General features: G+C 41.0%; 2 protein-coding genes across 2 annotated transcripts in view; one reads left to right on the top strand and one right to left on the bottom strand.

Annotated features, from left to right (window-relative positions):
* Nucleotides 1–3,984, top strand: part of agps (alkylglycerone phosphate synthase) — a 28,714-nt gene extending 24,730 nt beyond the window's left edge. The window contains exon 20 of the mRNA XM_083997495.1: nt 2,571–3,984. Coding sequence (XP_083853621.1) covers nt 2,571–2,692 — 122 coding nt within the window. The 3' untranslated portion in view covers nt 2,693–3,984. The remainder of the gene's footprint in view (nt 1–2,570) is intronic.
* A 3,820-nt stretch (nt 3,985–7,804) lies between these two features.
* pde11a (phosphodiesterase 11a) overlaps nt 7,805–20,048 on the bottom strand; it is a gene marked incomplete at both ends in the record, with an annotated part of 38,600 nt that continues 26,356 nt past the window's right edge. Inside the window, 8 exons of the mRNA XM_083996278.1 lie at nt 7,805–8,038; nt 11,716–11,799; nt 12,762–12,836; nt 13,238–13,301; nt 13,386–13,463; nt 13,632–13,732; nt 16,890–16,980; nt 19,442–19,551. Coding sequence (XP_083852404.1) covers nt 7,805–8,038; nt 11,716–11,799; nt 12,762–12,836; nt 13,238–13,301; nt 13,386–13,463; nt 13,632–13,732; nt 16,890–16,980; nt 19,442–19,551 — 837 coding nt within the window. The remainder of the gene's footprint in view (nt 8,039–11,715; nt 11,800–12,761; nt 12,837–13,237; nt 13,302–13,385; nt 13,464–13,631; nt 13,733–16,889; nt 16,981–19,441; nt 19,552–20,048) is intronic.

The following is a 20,048-nucleotide window of genomic DNA, read 5'->3' on the forward strand; positions in this document are numbered from 1 at the left end:
TGTGTAAATTATCACAGTGATGGAGGCAATGATGCAGTCCCAGCACCTTCTGTTTTCTCTCCTTAGAGGAGGGAGGGACGGAGGTGGAACAAGGGGGAAGGACTAAGGAGGAGGAGGTTGGTAGAGAGCAGGCTACTTTCTTACTTATTGGTTAGCAGCTGATTGGTCCCTCCGTCACCATCTGGAGGTTGGTGCGGTATCAGAGTCTCTGGTGACCCCGCTGTCTGCCCTGTTTTGTCAGGAGACGGGCCTCACTAGCCTTACGGCTGATCCCCATCTGGGTTTCCTGGCTGGGTTCTGATAACACGGTGCTCTAATGTGTCAGGGCGGCCCCTTCCCTCAACATGCCCTATTAACATGCTGAGGGAGAGACGGGGGGGGGGGGCATCTGCTACCGGAGCAGACGAAAGGCACGTGAACACTCATCACACACCTTCGTATTTTCAGGCCTCTGTATCTAATCTTCAGCGATTACGCCTCCGGGTGGAAGTGTTTACCCAGCAGGCAGCAGCTGGCCCAGGCTGATCTGTTCTCAGATTTATCTTTTTTTTTGAGTTTTGGAGTAAAGATACCGAGTGTTTTTCTGAAGTTGACGTGACCTTCGAAAGTTCATATTTACCTAGAGCTGGTCCAACACCGCACTGTAACTCACCTTAAATCTTCTGATGGTGACTTTGTTCAAATCTATGGACGCTGCAGGGCTGATGTTGGAGATCGGTGTTCAAAGATGCATTAATCTTTAACTGCAACAGTTCAATTCAGGCCGAGCAACTAAAGCTTTAATTAACAAATATTGTTAAATGATCAATTAATCTATAATTGCTTGGAAAATGTCCATTCACAACCCTGAGCTAAGACCCAAAGATATTCCAAGAGAAAAGAAGCAAATGCTCGCAATCGAGAAACTGGAGCCTGGTTTGAATTGACATTGATATGTGATTAGTATTTTCTTTTGATTGACTAATCAATTCCACTCTGTTAGCCATGGCAGGGTCAAGCTTTTACTGAGCCTTGGGGCAAACTTTGGCCATTGGATCCCTATTGTGGTCATTTTATCTAACAGCACTTTATCACAATGTGGTCACAGGGACACAAAATGAGCTCATACAGCAGCTCAGAGTCCTGAACAAAATGCCCAGTTAAATAAAACCAACAAAAGATGCTATATAACAGCACGATATACACAAAATTGCAATTATATGGACAGATATTGCGCTATGAGTTTTCAGTATGAATGCTCATTCTTGCTTTATATTTTCATTTAAAATTTTCATTTAAAAATATATAGTTGGGTGTTGGACCAATTTCTCTTGAAGGCTTAGGGCACAACACTTACATTGATAACAATGCACAACAATCACATTTTACTTTTTATTAACAAAAACATTGTCGCCCTTATAGTTTGAATATTGCACTTGGCCATATTGATTTGGTTGGTTTTGATTATATAGCCATTAACTGTCCAGCCTTACTATATAATAACATCTTAAAATCTTATCTTATTTCAATTGGTAATCCATTTTTACATGGCCCATCATCTTTGTCCAAACCATCAAATCAGTGCAATATACCAATAAATAAATGCAACCTTTTAAAAAAGGTTGGTCCCAGCATCTTTACATCTCAGCTGTGGCTCAGTTTTATCCGCTGCTGCTTTATTCAGGTTCATGGGTCAAAATGTAGAAGCTCAGAGACCGTGCCACCACATTGTGCAGCTTTATCTGCTCTCACAACAATTAAAGTTACTATTTTTATTAGAAGTTTTCCAACAAGAGTTTGTCTCCGGCGAGGTTTCCCAGTCCCCCCCCTGTACCCGTAGACACCAGACTTCACGCTGGCTCCAGACTCGGCGCTGAGAACCTGTCGGGCACAGACGCCGTGGAGTATGTCGGACCGGACAGCTGGTGAAGCAATGGGCACCCTCACTAGGCTCCATGCCACAGCCACGTTCGCTCCTCAGGTTGGAGGAGGGAGGGGGTGAAGAGCGGCTCGGAGCCAAAGTCCTGCCGAGGACAGAGGACCATTGTGCGGCGCTCTGCGGTTGGCTTCGGGGCGCCCCCACGTTGGCGATCGGGGCCGGTGTCAGAGGGCACGGACGAGCACAACGCCGCGGCAGGGTCAGCAGGAGGAGCGCACTCGTGTGCACAATGAAACAGAAACGCACACAACAACAATAAAAAAAAAAAAAGAAAACCCACCCCCGGTGACTGCGGAGGGAGGGAATTGGAGGGGAGTGGTGGTGGCTCAAAGAGCGAGGGAGCCGGGGACGGCCTGCTACAACCGCCAGCCGGCCTCCTCCTCTGGGAACACACAGAGCCTAATGAGTTTGATAGTCTGCTGAGCTCCATAAATCATGCCATGCAAAACATTTCTCCTCTCTGAATAAAAGCATTTATCACCCTCTGTTTATTCACTCACTCTCACAAGATTGATTGGCTCCCAGCAGCCTGCTGAGCAATCAGCCGTGCCGATTCCTCTATTTCTCCCCTTCGGTCTTCTTCCACCACTTTATTTATTTATCTCTCTCTCTCCCCCCCCCCAACCCTCTCTCTCTCTCCTCTGTCATTCAGTGGGGAAACTTCGGAAGGAGTGGATGAGAGAGACCGTCTCCAACGTGGGCATTGGGATGCTTAAGTCTGTCAAAGACTTTGTGGACCCCAACAACATCTTCGGCAACAGGAACCTCCTCTAATCTCGTCCCCCGCTCGTGTCCATCTTGTATGTCACCTTTTTCTAAAAAAAAAAAAGCACCCTGTGCGTTTTGGATTAATAGAAACTAAAAGTGAATCTAACATGGACAGACATCATGTCTTTTTTCATCAATAGTGTAATTCGGTGCCATTTACTCATTCACCCGAACCCTTTTTTTTTGGTTGTTTGTTTTTGTTGTCGTTTCTTTTACATTATATTGCACTTAATATGCTGTAACAATCATTGTTGTTCATGTTGTTGTGTTGAGGCCTCAGCGGCGGCCAGGATGCAACTAAACCTTGATTTTTTTTAATTATTATTATTATCACATTTATTTGTATTTGTTTAATCTCTTCCTTAAAAAAATCCTTGCCAACATAGTTCACCAATTAATTTGTTTTAATGTTACACCTGTATGTGTGTTAAATTTGCGTGTTGTATGAGTGTGTGAGTGAGTGAGTGTGTGTGTGTGTGTGTGTGTGTGTGTGTGAGTGGGGCACTTCTTTAGTGGTAAGTTCAATGAATGCGCTTTCTAAAGCTCTGTGCCTTTCTAAAGCGTTTGTCTGCCTTCCTCCTCCTCACTCTGGGCTGCACTGAGTGAAGTGAAACAGACCCAGACACAGAGACATGACGGTTTCAGCATCTCCTGTTTCCTCTTTGTCCTTTTCATCCCCTCGAGCCTTTTGTTGTACTGACCTATTGCCATAAAGAGACTTTCTCGACTGTATATGTGCGTGTTCCTCCGCTGACAAACTTTTTAAAAGAAAGAAGAAAAAACTCCTCCAAATATCTAACAACCCTCAGAGTGACAGTATGATAACAAAGAGAGATATTCCTTGTGTGTCTAGTTTTTGTACTCAAATTGTTTTTTTCCTTGCATGGTTTGTTACTGAGAAAGTAACGTAGTTGGAGGGTGGGGCGGGGGGGCTTTAAAAAGATGAAATAAAATAGAAGCCATCTTGTTTTTTCCCCATCATGGCTGCTTCAGTGTGACCGTGTTAAGCAGTTTCAGGCCTCTGGATCCCGGTGCTCACGTTGTACCAAAGACTCAACGCATCAGACCATATGAACATTACTGTAAACATCAGTTTGACTGTGTAACAGCCACCTTCATCTCTACACAACAGTAACACCACACTCAGATAAACTAGATTTCTCTTTTTTTTTAATCCACATATGCAAAGACGACCCTTCTGAGAGCTATAAAATGTCCATGTTTGTTACTGTTACATGTGCTAAAGACTCAATGACATCATGTTTCCTAGGTTATTAAATACACTGTACTGATCTGAATTGTTTCTGATCCATATGATTGGTTGTTATTTGTTGTTGATTGTTTGTGTATGGATATTATGTGAACGGTTTCTAGAATGGATTCTGTAACATTTGATACCCAGACTTGTATCATTTAATTTAACTACTCGTTTTGAAGCCAGGATTAGTCATAAGAGAGCTGTTTGCTTTTCTTCCCCACTGATCTGAGCTTCACATCTACCTGGACCACCATGTACTTTTAATTCTTAATACCCCAGCAAATAAAAAGACTTGTTTGGGATCCACTCACCATCTGATATTTAACCTGTCATAAATGTGTGAGAGCTTTTGAATGTTACGGATGTATGTTTTTTTCCCCCCCACTTCTCCTAACTATGTAGTAACATCAAAGTACATTTTGTCAACGCTGTTTGTGCAATAAATCGAACTAAAACATCACAGTCGTAGATTTCTTTTTTGTTTAAGTGAATATACAACACTGTTAAGAGAGCAGAGATCCACAACCTCCCTGCACAGCCTTGTTATATGCTTTAATTCCTGCTCAGCTCTTGAGCAGTAACCTTTATTTATGTTGTCAGCCAGTGCTGGGAGGTTCAACAAGAGGCTGAGAGCTGCTTTTTGTTCGCTCTTCTTCTACCTGCACCCCACTGAGCTCAAGGTAAACCACCACAGAGGAATTTGACAGAGCCTGTCTTTCGCTTCCTGACAGGCTTTTTATTTCTTCTTTTTTTTCTCCCATATATCCACACACAGGCTCATTTGGGAGTCATCTTCGCCCACACAGCCACCCACACACACTGGCTTGCTGACGTCACCGCCACCTATCAACAACAGTAGAGCTCAGCCTTGGACGATGAAATTCACTGCAGCATGCTGTGGCCTAATACCCAGGATTGTCTGAATGAATGTGTTGAATATAAATCAGACACAAAGGATTTAGACTTTAACATCACTTCTGATTAAACACTGCAACAGTCAGAGTTGTGTAATATTGATTGCATACTCATGTATTTGCAGTTGGCTCCCATTCTCTTGTTAAAACATTAATTTCCTTATAGTGTGAATGCGTCATGCAATCTTTTCTTCCCGACTTTAAATGTGTCTCAATGAAATGTGCTTATGCCAGTGGTATTTCATTGAGAGATACCACTTGTGTGCATCAATACAGTTGTCCACAGGAGGTCAGCACTGCACTGGGAGAAATACTGTGGAAACTGGGTTAAGGCTCTTTACTCTGAGGTCTAAGGGGATTTTCTTGATTTTGAAATATCCTGTATTGAAATACAGTATATAGTCCCCCTTTTAAAGGTACTTACATATAACAAAATTTTGTGTTTAACATCACAATTTTCACAACAATCTCAGCTTTGAGGCCCCATTACTGATGCAAACGAATTGTTTGGATGCTTGAAATCGGTTTATGCATTACTGATGCATTTAAAAGTGCAAGTTGTCTGTTGTACTTGGTCAGCAATGAAGTCATCAAAACCACTACAGAGTGAAGCTTGTAGAGTGACATTTACAGTATGATATTTAATGTGGTGGAGTGGTGAAAAAGACTTTGATGACTGAATAAACCAGAGCACAAGTAGCAGCATATTTTTATTTAAACTCTCAACAGAAACATTGCACATTTGCCTTTTCATGCCTTAGGTTTCTTTCAGTTAAGCCCACCATGAATAAATCCAGAGTCCAAACTGGGAAAGAAGAAATTACAAGAAGCATGTTACATTGCAAAAAAAAAAAAAAAAAAATGCGAGTAGAGGTTTGGCCCCATTTGGAGACCTAATAGAAAAATAGAACAGCAATATTCATAATAAATGTAACATGATGCAATAGAATTTAAATCATGCATTTCCAATGAGATAATGTGTTTACTGATGAAGTTCAAAATATGAGGTATTTGTTGGCTCACATGTTTGCTACATCATTAGCAAGTGGTTGAATTTAATACTGCATAAAACATGCAATTCAAAATTCTTCTGGTTGACTCAATTCAGCTCTTTCGACTAAAATACAGTAGAGCACACAAATCCATGCCATACAATGTGCACAGTCACATTTTAAACTCCAGTTAACAAAGGTACAACACAACTCATAACGCATACCCCCACCCCACCCCAAAATAAATACTTAATAAGAATAAAATTAAAATAAATAGCTTGTGACTAAATGGGCACTTCAGTACAAGTCTCTGTATCTCAGTCTTCTAGAGATTTATAAAAACTGTTTTAAGTAGCATTTGTGAGCATTGAGAACAGGCTAAAAAAAACTTAAATCAAAAGTTTAGGACATTTCAGGAAATGCACTTGTTTGTTTACTGGGAGGGAAATAAAGTGAGAAAATATGGATCTTGCATCTGTCAGTAGTGAAGCTACAGTTGATCAGCTGCTGTTAGCTACTGTAGCTGGCTAGTACAACAGTTTGAAATATTATCCTGGCTCAGTCCAACAAGCAGAAAATCCACCAAACAGCACCTTTAAAGCTCTTTAATTAGCACAATGAGTATGAATCTGGTTTACTTCTTCAAATGTTTCCTGAATAAACCGGTGGAGACTAAGAAATAAGTCTAATGGTTGCGGACAAGAGATCGTCCAACACGTTATCCATTGTAAAACTGTCAGGTCTTTTCTACACTTTGGTTCTGTATGGATCAAAATGAAATGCTAAAGTGTTAATTAATGAGCTTCGGGTGTGCTGGTAGGTGGTTTCCCCCTGTTTACAGTCGTCATGCTAAACTAGGCTAAGCTGCTAGCTGTGACATGTAATAGAGAATTACAGTGGGATTGACCTGATCGAACTCCTCAACAGAAAGTACGTAATTGTATTTCCAGGAATTTCGATCCGTTCCTTTAAAGTAAATTACTTTGCTTTGTGTTGGAGCTGTCAGTGTTTAATCAGTAGATAATAATTTTCTGCAGAAATTCATATGTGATACCAGAACAACTTCATCAAGGCACATTGTGTGTGTGTGTTTTGTGTGTGAGACAAGTGAGACCCTGCGTTTTATAAAATTGGGCAAAATAGATTTCCATGTGTATATAATGTGAGTGGCGAACATGGGGTTGAGACGAAAACTGCAGTCATTGGTTTTTTACAAATTATGGCAAAAATACGTTTCAACATGGATTTCAACACTATCTAAGAATCTCGGTGAAGAGGCCATGCATTTTTCATTAGGATCTTAAAACAAGGCACAGGAAGGGAGGGAGAGGAGCACTCAATTTGCATTGCAAGCACTGTCACAGGTCCTGCTGTTCCTGCACCCCTTTCTCCTTCAGAAACTCTACAGCCACATTACAATCCAGAGTTTACAGTTGTTTTTGAACAGCACTTGTAAATAACCCAATAGCCTATGTACAAATTTACAAAAAAATGGTCTCTGTCACCCCAGACAAAATGCGAGCAACAAGGAGTGTCAAGAGCAAAAAAAAAAACGACCACAGGCAGAGGTCAACGTCCCTCGCCAATATTCTTCATGCCTTGTTGTGCTGAAAAATCTGTGCAATGCCCAGGATAGCTAGTGTTAGCTCACTGGTTGACATGTGGACACAGTGGTTTCAGTTTCCGTTTCTGATGTGGTATCATCAGTTGATTTGTAGCTGCTCCGACAAGCTTGCCAAACGCAGCTCCGTCAGCCTTCAGCACGGGAAGACTGAAGGGAGCGGAAAAAACCTCTATGATAGCGCCGCACTCAAGTCTAAAGCTCATCTCTAGTAGCAAAAAGCGAAGAGGAGCAGAGCCCAAGAACCTCTGCATGCACTGCACTGCCTCTGTTGCAGGCTGCATTTTTGGAGGGTAGAAGCCTAAGAGATCAGCTCGGAGGTGGGGACGGAAGCTAACTAACGGGTTTGGACGCTGTGCTGTCGGCGTCGCCACTGCAGCAAGGCGTGCTGCCGGTTTTGGCGACGGTGCAGCTGCCGGTTTCTGCACCGTCGCCGCTGCATGGGCTGGCGGGCGCAGAAACACTCTGGCCACGTTGTCTCTTCCTGTTCAGTTCCTCCCATTTGGCTCTGTTTGCTTTGATCATGTCAAGCATCGGCTGGAGTTTGGGATTCAACTTGACCAGAGTCTAAGAGGAAGAGGGAGACAGAGGAGAATAAACATTACTCACAAACATCAGTGCAGTGGTATAAAGTGTAATTTGATGTTTTATAATGGATGTGTGGGTTCAAAGTTAAGTGTAACACAAAAATAATAAAGCAATATAAAATAAAACATCATCAGCGTAAAAGCAGCAGTCCCAGTTCAGTTTATGATTCTTGTTTATTATCATAGAGCTAAATATTTGTTATCCTGAGATGTTTTAGCAAATGTGGAGACTGCACTTACAATAACAATACTAATGTGATAATATTTAGCCAATGTTTGGCCAATGCTATGTTAACTATCTTAGCATAGTGTGTTAGCATGATACCAAATAAATAAATAACACTAAACACAAGCTACCTCTGAGCATAGAGGTGGGACTGTCAGTTTTGTAAGTATATTTGTTGACGTAACTGGACACATCCAAAATTTGACCTGGTGATGGCGCTAGAGGGAAAGTCAGGAGATCATCCACGAGATTACAGTTCAGTTCCATTCACTGCTGATATTTCACTAAAAGCCACAAATGCCATGGTGTCGCTGGAGGGAAGGCTGGTATCTTTTTAACAGAGAAGCTGGATTTCAAAAAGAACATTTTTCATCCAGGTGGTCTGACATGACCCTGAGGATTTGGGATATACTGTAACAACAACAATAATCGCGTGTTTTGTTTTGTTTTGTTTTGTCTTGACGTTCAGCTTTATAACAAGCAGCACAAACTGTAATATCCAGTCAGCTAGAGCTAGAAAAGCAGCACATTATTCATCGAACACTGTACAGGCAAAACAAATTAAACAAAACAAAGAACAGCCGACTACAATAACAGCAACATACAGTCAGTTGATAGCAGCAGTCCGTTAAATGGCTGCTCTTTAAAGATTAGACACACATGTATGACTGAGATTAGTCGCCTTTGTCATTTTTCTGTGTTTAACTGTAACTGTGTAGTAAAAGCTGTCACCCAGCAGTTTAATAAATTACCTGAGAGACCTAGACCTAATAGAAACAGGGATTTTGTTCCCTCTTCTGTGTCTGTTGGATTTCCAGCAAAGTCTGTGTAATTAGTTACTGTTTCATTAAGCTGGTTTCATATGGAAATATAACATGTGGGCACAGGTCCCATGTTTGGAACAATAAAATGTTTAATTTATTCTCACACGTGCGTCTATAGGAGTTGGATGGACAGCCTTTGAAAATGATTCAAGTGCATAATGTACACCTACGCTGGGGATTGTCTATTGTTTGTATGAAAGGTAAGTCATATCTGCTGTAACACAACTAATTACAGTTGTCAATGAAGTGAACTTTAAATGCAGGCAGGTTGTTACACATGCATTTATATTCAGAGGGTGGATTCACTCCTTCTTTTGAACAATTATAACAACTTCCCTGTCTTCATGAAAACACAACGCAAATAACAATTGATTAATTACTTTTCTCACGTTTTTAATATAAAGGCCCAACTCCAGCCTACCAAATCAGTGATTTGGGGTTTTAGACTTTTGTGGAACAAAACGAGTGATTTAAAGAAAAGAAAGAAGCATTTCTTCACTTTTCTCTGACATTTGTTATAGTTGATTAAGATTTTTTTTTAAATCACATAACGCATAATCGGACACAAAGGATGTAAGTTGGCAGGCCAATAAGAATAAGTTAGATATTGTAATACAGCTCTGTTTAATTATATAAAATGTTATTAATGTATTAAACAACTGACTTTACTTCCTCTCTCTCTCATATCATAGTTAATAACACCTCATAATATACTTGGTTACATATTTGAGGACATTTATCAGTGTTTATTGCTGTATGAAACTACTCCTATTAAGACAAATTGTTATCATTATCATTATTATTATTATTATTAATCTTAATAGTTAATACACATATTATATCAACTTAAACGGTATAGGTAACATTTATCATCTACAATCGTTTACAGACATGTTAATACACATTTATATCTGCTTACATGAGATTGTGATATAAATCATTTATTAGATGTTTGTATGATGTTAAAGTGAGTGTTGTGAAAATGTTCACTACTTGAAGCCGTCCTTACACTATGATGGTGTGTGGCCTACAGCAGTTACAACTGTCATTTTAAACAAGTACAAAAACTGATCATCTAAATCTTTGTGGATTTGTCTCGACTGCACAAAAGAGGATTTTCTACAGGAGAACAATTCCCCACGCTCTCTGTGGTGTGCGTACCCTCGGTGGGACGCAGCCATTGGTTGGTGCAAACCTCATTATTCCGCTGAGGTAGAGTCAGAGGAAGGGGAGATAGAGAGAGACTGGCTTTCATATGGTGGGGTATGAAGATGGAAGGTTATATAATGGTGGTGGTGGGGGGGATTAGGATTCCACAAAGTAGCGAGCCACCACCAGGAGAAAGAGATCAGCGAGATCAAGAACGAGATCTCTTCCGCCCACGGACAAAATCCCTGCCGCCTCCCAACTTCTTCTGTTCTCCCCCTCGCAAGTTTAATTGGCAGCAGCATGATCGTGAGCACCATATCTGCATTCTCCAAACATCAGCCTTAACATGAAGCAGTGTGGAGACAAACCCCCCACGCAGACAACACACACACACACACACACACACACACACACACACACACACACACACACACACACACACACACACACACACACACACACACACACACACACACACACACACACACACACACACACACACACACACACACACGCACACACCACTTTGATGCTTTTTATCTACACTACACAGACAGTAAAACTGGTGAAACCCGAGCGCTGCACAGATTAGTCTGCTCTAACTTTTGACACTGATCCTGTGATAATTCAATAGAAGTGAAGATGATCCATTGTTTGTTTTCTACCCATGGAGACTAAGAGTAATGTGTTTAATATGGCATTAGAGAAAAAAAAGGAGGAGGTCTAATAGTACAAAAGTGAAAAAATCACCCGGTGCTGTAAGAATGAATGAACGACTTTATCCCTGACTTCTTTCACGGCTCCTCTTCTGTTTGACTTTCATGAATTTGCCTTTAACACGCCTCATCTCTTAACAGACCTGATCTCCTCACTAAGTCGTCCTTCTTCTTCTTCTTCTTCTTCTCCCTCCCACACAGCCACCGCTGCTGGCAGTGGGAGGGGCAGGTGAGTCTTTCTTGGCGTCATTCAGACACACACACACACACACACACACATTACGATACCAGCGAGGACACTATAGATTTCCTTTATCCCTCACACACAGTCACCGACTCCAACTCTGACCCTGATATTTGCTCTTTTGGGATCCTGCAGTCAAAAACGCCTTTGTGTCCATGTGTGTCAAGAATCAGTCCTTATTTCATTACTGTACAGTGAAGCAGCCCAACGCACACACTGTCTTACTAAGGGGATTTCTCCCATCTAACATCACAGCTCTATTCACACGCTGAGCTTTCTTGCAGTCAGAAAGCGCACACTCATTCTGCCGTGAACAGGATGAAAACCTTGAAGTTCAGAGCTTTCAATAAAGCATTTCTTTCTTTTTTTTTGTCAGAGAGAAATCTGCGGCTGCACAGGTTGAATAGTTTGTGACAGTTTCATTGCTGGCGTCAGTCCAGGGACAATAGCTGAGGAAGGACAGCGAGGGCTGATGTCAGAGGAAGACTTGAGCGTTACCTCGTACAGCGGAGAGCAAATTCCATCAATCCACTCCAGCTGAAGCCCCGGCAACTCATCCTTCCTGTTTCGATCAAAGATGGCCTGAAACACGAAGGAGAGAGAAGGAGAGACTTTGTTTACACCTACATTCGTGTTCGAACTGGAGAGACAAAGCTGAGATAGGACTCAAGTCAGGTTTTACAGTTCCGAAAGTGTTGCTTTGCTTAAAGAAAATTCTCTCCCTTCGAGACAAATGAGTTCATTTCATGTACACTCTCTATTCTCCTTCATTCTTCTGCAGCCTGAACTTGAGAGGCTCCACTGAGGCTGTGCTTCAGAGATAGTTACTGGGCTACGACTTAGAAGTTAATATTTAATTTCCAACACCCACACACAGAGCGGTAAAGGTTTGACACTGGCGGCAGACCAGAGGCTACTGCATTAGTTATTTCAGAGGGGAGGCAATGTGGCCTGGCTCGATTAGTCAACAGCCATTAATTGCAAACAGAAAGCGTCCCCCCCCCCCCCTTTAAGAACTAAGAGACACAATTCAGTCTTCAAAGCTCCTCACTCAAACAGACAGGACTCTTGTGTTGAGGTGCTGTGGCTCCCAGCACAGTATGAAGAATTAACTCCCTGTTCATTATTGTTATTATTATGCTATTTTTACACATGCAAAATAGAGACAATTTATCTTCCATTATTAGAGAGTCAAAGCTCCACTAAACCAAAACACCTCCTTTTCCATGTTTACAGCTGAATGAATAGAAAGGTCAGTATTTGCTTTGAATCCTGTGCAGGAGGACCTTTTTTTTTTTAAAGAATGATTGTTACACGGTCTACGGTTTAGCTCTTGGCACAGCAGCGAGGCAGTGGAGCGGTCAAGCTGACGGTACACTTTTCTCACACTACAAGACACGAGCTCTCATGTTTCCTACGCAGTCAGTTATGTTTGGAACTGCGGACAGAAAAACATATCTTCAGCACCATCAGCTTGTGGAGGTCATGCAGGTGAAACAAACTGCAGAAAGCACTAAAGCCAGAGATTGTTCGTCGGCACTCACAGAGGGCGTGAGCTTCAGCTCTGATCGCTCTCTGTCGCCCTGCTCGAAGAACTCACTGGTCACCAGCTCTGCCACCTGAAAAAACAGAAACCATTAATGTGCAATAGTAAATAACTCTTTTTAAAATGTATTTTCATCAGTTATGGTCTCAAAGAATCAGTTCGTAGTTTGGTTGGTAAAAAAGTCAGGAAATTAGGGGGAAAATAAAGGTGGTGATACAAAACAGCTCGTTTTGTTTGACAGGTATCATTAGAAACAGGTTATATCTGGATTTGGATTGTAAGATAAATAAAAGCACCAAATACCCACAACTAGAGAATCTTGAAAAATCACAATTGGAAATTGTTAATTGATTATTAAAATAGATTTCTGTCAGTTGTCTTCCAGTTAGATATTTTGTCATTTCGCTTCAGGTTGCTTGAATGCTTCTTTCTTTATTTTACATACAGGTGGAGAATTTACCCTACATTTCTCACCTTGCACGATATTTCCCAAGGTTTTGTGACAGCACCAAGATCACAGGCTGTCATCATCATGGACCTGAGAGGAGAATCAGTCCAACAGATTTATTTATTGCCTTTAGTACAAAAACATCTAAAAGTGACAGAGCTGTTATTGCTTCACCTGCACATGTCTCTATGAGCCTTCACATTCCAGTTGTATTCTCCTTTGCTGACCAGCTCAAAGAAGGTGTTTCTGTTCCTACGGGAGAAACAGAATCTGAATATGAAGCTGTAAATTAAATAGGCTCCACAAGGGGGCGGTGTTACCCAAAATAAGTCTACAAACCCACAGCGAACCGTTTTTCAGGGGGCACAGTAGCAGCTAAGTGTGTTTTAGTGTGGAGATTGTGTGTTAAGCAGAACATACTCAAAATAAAGTGTGAGGTCTGTGGCCAGAATGGACTGTTTGAGCAGCTGCATGAGGTCGCTGTACTCTGTGGACGAGAGGTTGGAGAAGATATTGTGACCCTGTGGAGACAGATACAAACAAAACATGAAGAATTTCTAGATATATACATGTATGTCATTTTTCCATGAGAACAGAGAATCTGAAGTAACACACTAAAGATAACCTACAGCAATGATTACCCCAGAAAGAATAGCTGCTGCCTCGCAAAAGCAAATGGGGATCTTAATAAACCAAACCAAACCAAACCAAACCAAACCATTACCTTTAGCATGGGTAACACATATTCAATACAAGTCCATTACCTGTTAGATAGCTTTAACTGGGATCTTTTTTGTATAATGACTCAATTATTTAAAAGGTTTGAATGTCTTATGTCTATATGTCATCAAGAGCAATGGTCAGAATATACTGCTTTTTCCAGTTGTCAGCCTCAATCATAATACCGTTATCACCCAGATGTATCAAATAAATAAAGAGAACATATTTCTTCAATCTTGGTGGTGTTGTAAGGTCTCTGGTCTTGTTTGTGACCTCAGTCAATTCAGTGAATCAAAGATACAAATGAATAAAATTCACATAATTATAGAATGAATGTAAAGGCAAATCAGTCAAATTATCAGGCTATGTAAATCATTTTATGAAAGGAAAATGAAAACTGTGATTATTAATCAGTTTTGTGCCCAAATTAGTCAACACAGGCCACCTCCTTTTACAGAAACCACAGTGGAGGTTTTCTTGGGTGGATCATGAGCTGTTGGCTCACTCTTGCTTTGGTCAAAGACAACTTGGCCAGTGGCAAAATAAGATGAGCCATCACAAGACCAGAGGAGCAGCTCTGGATTTTGTTTATCTATCTTTTAGACATTTAGACTGAAAAGCACAAGTGTTGTAATTACATTAACATTAATTTTAACATCAATTACATGAACTGGGGTTGGGTATATGACACCACGACTGTACTCAAAATCACTCCTTATATTACAGAGCGCCGTTGGTGCACAGATGTTACACATTATATCTGCTGTCCGTGTGTCAAAATTCTGAATATGAATTTAGCACCAAGACAAAAGTCACATCTATACCATTGTGCTTTACTTCCTGGTAATAATCGCACAGTGCAATGTGTCACATTGAATACATGCAACACCTCAGGTGGCAGTGATGATACAAATTGAAAAGGATTCATAAGCATCTAAAATCTCAGTTTACTGCTCATTATTGAGTATAGAGTTGTTCCACGTTTCCCTCTGTGACGTGTCAAAAAAGCCTTTTGCAAAAAAAAAAGAGGCCTGTTTGCACAATTAAACCTTAATGGTACAAGAGAGGAAACATGCATCAGTAAAAGTGAATGGATCTGTGGAGGCCAGAAGCTCTTAATAAGTAAGCAGCATCTCGCACTTGAGGCTCTCTATCATTAAAACAGGCCTCTCCCCTTCATGTATTATACATTCATTCACCACTTAGACACCTTCCTCTCGAGGATGGAGAGTCTGTGCTGCTGGAAGATGAAGAGGTGATAACAAAAAAAGGACCAGAGTGAGGGGATGATAATGGCACAACAATTAAACAAGAGATCTTTTTAAACTGGATGGCCATCATTTTCCTTTTTAAGACCGACAATTCAAGTCTGACAACGGCCTCAGTGCGCCCATGATTCCCTCCATCAGCTCGTGTGCTCCCATGAAATATTGATCTACGTAACAGCAGAGGCACAAAAGACTTCTCTCATTCTGTCACAACTGGAGCAGATGAAGGAGGGAGGCGAGGCGAAATGGGAAGTGAGACTGACGAGAGGAAACCGAGAGGTACAAAGGGAGTGAGTGACGTTTAAAAGTTTACGTTTTAATTAATGGGTGGTGCGGGCTTGCGGATTGAATCGTGAGCTTTCCTTTCTACTCAAATTAGCCACACTATTCATTTATATGCTAATAGGACAGCGGTAGTCCAACCCCAGTATCAACAGAAACCATTATGATATTCTGAGCAAACATTTGTCAGCTTACTGTGTTGTCAGCACCGTGATAATGAAGCCACTGGAACCTGCGCCGCTAAGCCTCGTCTCAGCTGCTCCCTCAAAATGTCTTTAATTACAACTTCACGCAAACCCAGTCACCTGGTAAAATGTCTCTCTCAACCAATTACCACCAAATCTATCGCCTCTGTAATTACATTGATTTGAGGGCGGCGTGAGCTATTTGTTTACTCGCTCACACAGAGCAGACGTTGAGGTACCACACCGTTTACCTTCAGGCTCACTGGGCACAAACTCTGCATTTTGATTAATTTACATGGTTGTAAAGTAAAGAGAATGAGAGAGAGATACCAAAGACTGCTTTCTGACTTTGATTCTGGACACACATGACTTGACGGCTAAGTAACTGTGCCCATTTTACAAAGTCAAGGAAGGGTTTTGTAACGGTACGATGGAGCCACAGATTACATTAAATTTCAGCATTTTTGGGGGGAAATGCACATATTTGCTTTCTTGCTGAGGGGTAAAGATGAGTCTATCACCAGCAGCATAAGACTTCAAACCAGAGGCAACATCTGAACTCTCTCTGTCCTGGAGTCTGCAAACTTCATGGTCACTTCAAGTAGTACATTTTACCTTTTGGTTTTTGGTTTTGGTTAGCAGTCCTCTGTACCCAGTCTTTGTGCTAAGCTAAGCTAAGCTATTTGTTTTACAAGAGAGCACTATCAAAATATCAAACTCCCCCTTTTAAGTAAAAAAAACTTTGATCTTGTTCTACTTGCAGGAACAGTAACAGACGTTTCTCACAACATTCATGTTGGCATGTTTTGGCAGGAGAAGCACAGGAGTTAATAATAACATAATTTAGATGAGCCAGGATCCTGGTACGGATCATACTGCTGACTTATTGGGTCACCTGAAGGAACTGAGCCACCATTCACACTATTTGTTTCACCGCTGCTTTCTTTCTTTTTAACTGACTTATTGCTGTAATTATAAACATTATAATGTCATTATTACAAAAGGAGGCTCTCTCATAAAACTAATTTATAAATAAGACACGGCAGAGTAAACAACTTCCACAGGAAGAGGGCTGTTAAGGGGTTAATAACTCAGTTGCAAATGGTGATAATGCTGTTATAATAGGAAATGTATTGCTATTGCACAAATACAACATGCAGTGGTAGGCATTAGCAGAACATTCATGGTAACTGCATTGCAGCAGATACTGGAACATCGTGCACCTCGCTCTGCAGGATCATAACAGCGTGGTTGAAGTGGTGGTGCTCCAGTGTAGCAGAGGTCCCATAAAGCAGAGCCAGGGCTGAGCCCGTCCTGACACACACACACACACACACACACACACACACACACACACACACACACACACACACACACACACACACACACACACACACACACACACAAACAAACAAACAAACAAACAAGCACAACACACACACAGGGATAAAGAAGAGGGATAACATAATCAGCATTCAGCACATACTGGGAAACAAAGTCTGCTGTTGAGTCTGTTGTAATTCCCTCACCAATTCAGTTGGCACACTGTCGCCAACTTATGGCTCAATAATAAAAGAAGCTGGAGAGTCGTAACCTAAACTGCGGCTGAAATTCAACTGTTCAACATTGACTACGATCATCATTCAGTGTGAAAAAATACTCATGAGAGCCGAAGCTCGCGTGCTGAGGAGAGTGGGCCAGGGTTTTAAATTTTGGGATATTCCATTAGTTTTTTGTAATATTTTAGAGTTGCCTTCGGTTTTTATTTCAGTGTCATTTCAAATTTAGATAATAATCAAATTGTATCTTTATTTGTTTCCACAGTTAAAATAAACACATGCAAATAGCCTGGGTGCTGATTTGTCTGAGTTTTGTAGTTTCTGTGCTAGTTTCAGTAACAGTAACAGTGACTTCAAACAACATTATAAAATGTTAGAAGACTCAACGGCCTCTTCAGAAAAATCTTTTCCAAATCAGCGAGGTGACCTCAGTCCACCTGAAGATGTTTTTTTACTTGCTAAAGACCTAAGAAAAGGGCAAACAACCCCTGAAACCATCAACAAGTGAGAATGACTGCAGTCCAGGTCTGATATCCTTCATTAAAATTAATATGACCACAAACAATAGTTATTATTTTATTCAAGCATATGTTAACTTTTCCAATTATTTTCTTGTAGGTATATTTTCTTTTATGCTGGAGTACAGAACAAATCAAACATTTTTATTTTTCCCAACACATCCTCCATTAGGGCTACAGTACACCCTCTGATGAAGAAAAAACACATCTCCATAGACAATAAATTAAAAGCTCTCTAATTCTTAAACAGAGAGGATGTGTTCATAGTGAAAATCTGCCTTATAGGCTACAAGATCTTTATTACAACCTCTGTCTTTTGTCACCTAAACTGATTCTGGACTAGCCGAGTCAACAACAGTCATCTAAATTCAGACGATTTAGCTCAACATAACAAACAAAAACTCTAATATCTGCTGTTTTCAACAGCCGATATGATGAGACTGGCAACACCAACATTTCAAGAGCAAAGTGGGTCAGATCAGTTAATTGAGATCTCATCTCATGATGTACAAAACGTATTCAAGCCCAAAGATGAAAATACAAAAACGTCCCTTGTTCAGCTCATGATGATGTTTGTCCCACACCTGCTTTCCATCTTGGTTTGAGATTCAACTTAGCAACATTAGCGAGGCCAGAAAACACTGACTTTAAGCCATTTAATAGCAATTTTACCTGCTGATCTAAATGTGCTCCGAGTCAGCACTGTTTTCAGTCTCTTTGTTAAGCAGATCCTTATATAAGCCTTATACAACTTGCCACTTGACTCTTGCTGATCTGGGCAGCCACTGCAGACAGCTGCGGGTGGGAAAACACACTATAAACAGTGTGTAGGAGGGAGCGTGTTTATGTCAGGGAGAGAGAGAGAGAGAGGAAGCGAGAACACTTATGTAGCCCCGTTGTAAAAGACAAGTTAGTTACTAATAAAGTTATACGGAAATAATTAAATAAAGCTATTAAACAGAAAGTAATTTAGTTTAATAAAGGAAAAATCGTTTCAGATCATTTACTCATAAATAAAGTTAGATTTAAATAGCTGATTTAGTAAAAACATAACATTTATTTCGGTAATATTTATGTTGTTTAACATCATTTGAGACGTTATCAGGGGTGTGCTTTGTTTCGAGTGAGTGAGTGAATACAGTTTACAAACAGGCTGAAAACTTTTGTCCCTTTTCATTCAAAAGAGGCAGTTATGTAGAATACAGCACCGTTGGTGTGGCTACGTTCACACTGCAAGACTTAATGCTCAAATCGGATTTTTTGCTCAGATCCGATTTTTTGTTTGGCTGTTCACATTGCCATCTAAATATTTATTTATATTTATTAAGAAACAACGTCAACAAGGTAAATACAACCCAAAGTTTAACACCATGTGTCCTTTTTTATTTATAATCTCCTCTCGCCCATGTTCTCACTACTGTTCTGTTGTAAGTAAACACACGCCGTTGCATGCAACGTTTTATCGAGCCGTTTTTTATTACTCTGTGTGTGTGTGTCTGGGGTCGCACTGGAAAAAATTTAATCTGAATCTGATTCAGGACCACATATGGAAGTGGTCTAAATCTGATTTGAAAAAATCGGATCTGGGCCACATTTGAGTGTCCTGGTGACCTGGTCACTTGACCCCAAAACAATTTGGGCCACTTTTGCCTGCAGTCTGAACGTAGCCCTGTTCTGTGTTGGGAGTGCCACACTTACTTGGCCTGAAAAGCATTGTTGGTGCCTCTGTGGTCCAAGTCATGGCACACGCAACCTACAATGAGCGCTAGGATCTCCACCTCTGTCAGAGTCTCCTGGAAGCCCGCTGTCTGATGAGCACAGAGGAGAGGAGGCCGATTAGAAAACAAACAAAACACACACTATGCGCCCCCACAGCTGCATCTCTTCCTCTTTTATTCCATGAAGCTGTGAGGGGAAGGTTGAATAAAAATGGAAAACTCTCCAACAGCAGCATAACCCAAAAAAACAAAAACAGTATCTCCTTATAATGCCAGTGGGACTGCAGTAACGCAATTGCACAGGGGAGATTTATGGCTTGGATGAATGGGTTCTGGATGCCATGTCCTGAATGAGTCACTATAGGTCATTGTGGGGATAGCGGCAAAGATAGCACGGCCCTTTCATTAAAACACATGGCAGGAGAGTGGAGGGGCCCAGAACAGCTTACACACTATTATTTCATTTCCTTTTGCCAATAATCAATTCAGATGGGACGCCATTCACTAATGCTGTGCTTGATTAAATGAACTACACTGTACTGTTTGTATAAGAGCGTGTGTGTGTGTTGCCCTAAGGACCTGATAAA

The sequence above is a fragment of the Trachurus trachurus genome, assembly GCF_905171665.1.
Source record: "Trachurus trachurus genome assembly, chromosome: 21".
Classification (NCBI taxonomy): Eukaryota; Metazoa; Chordata; class Actinopteri; order Carangiformes; family Carangidae; genus Trachurus; species Trachurus trachurus.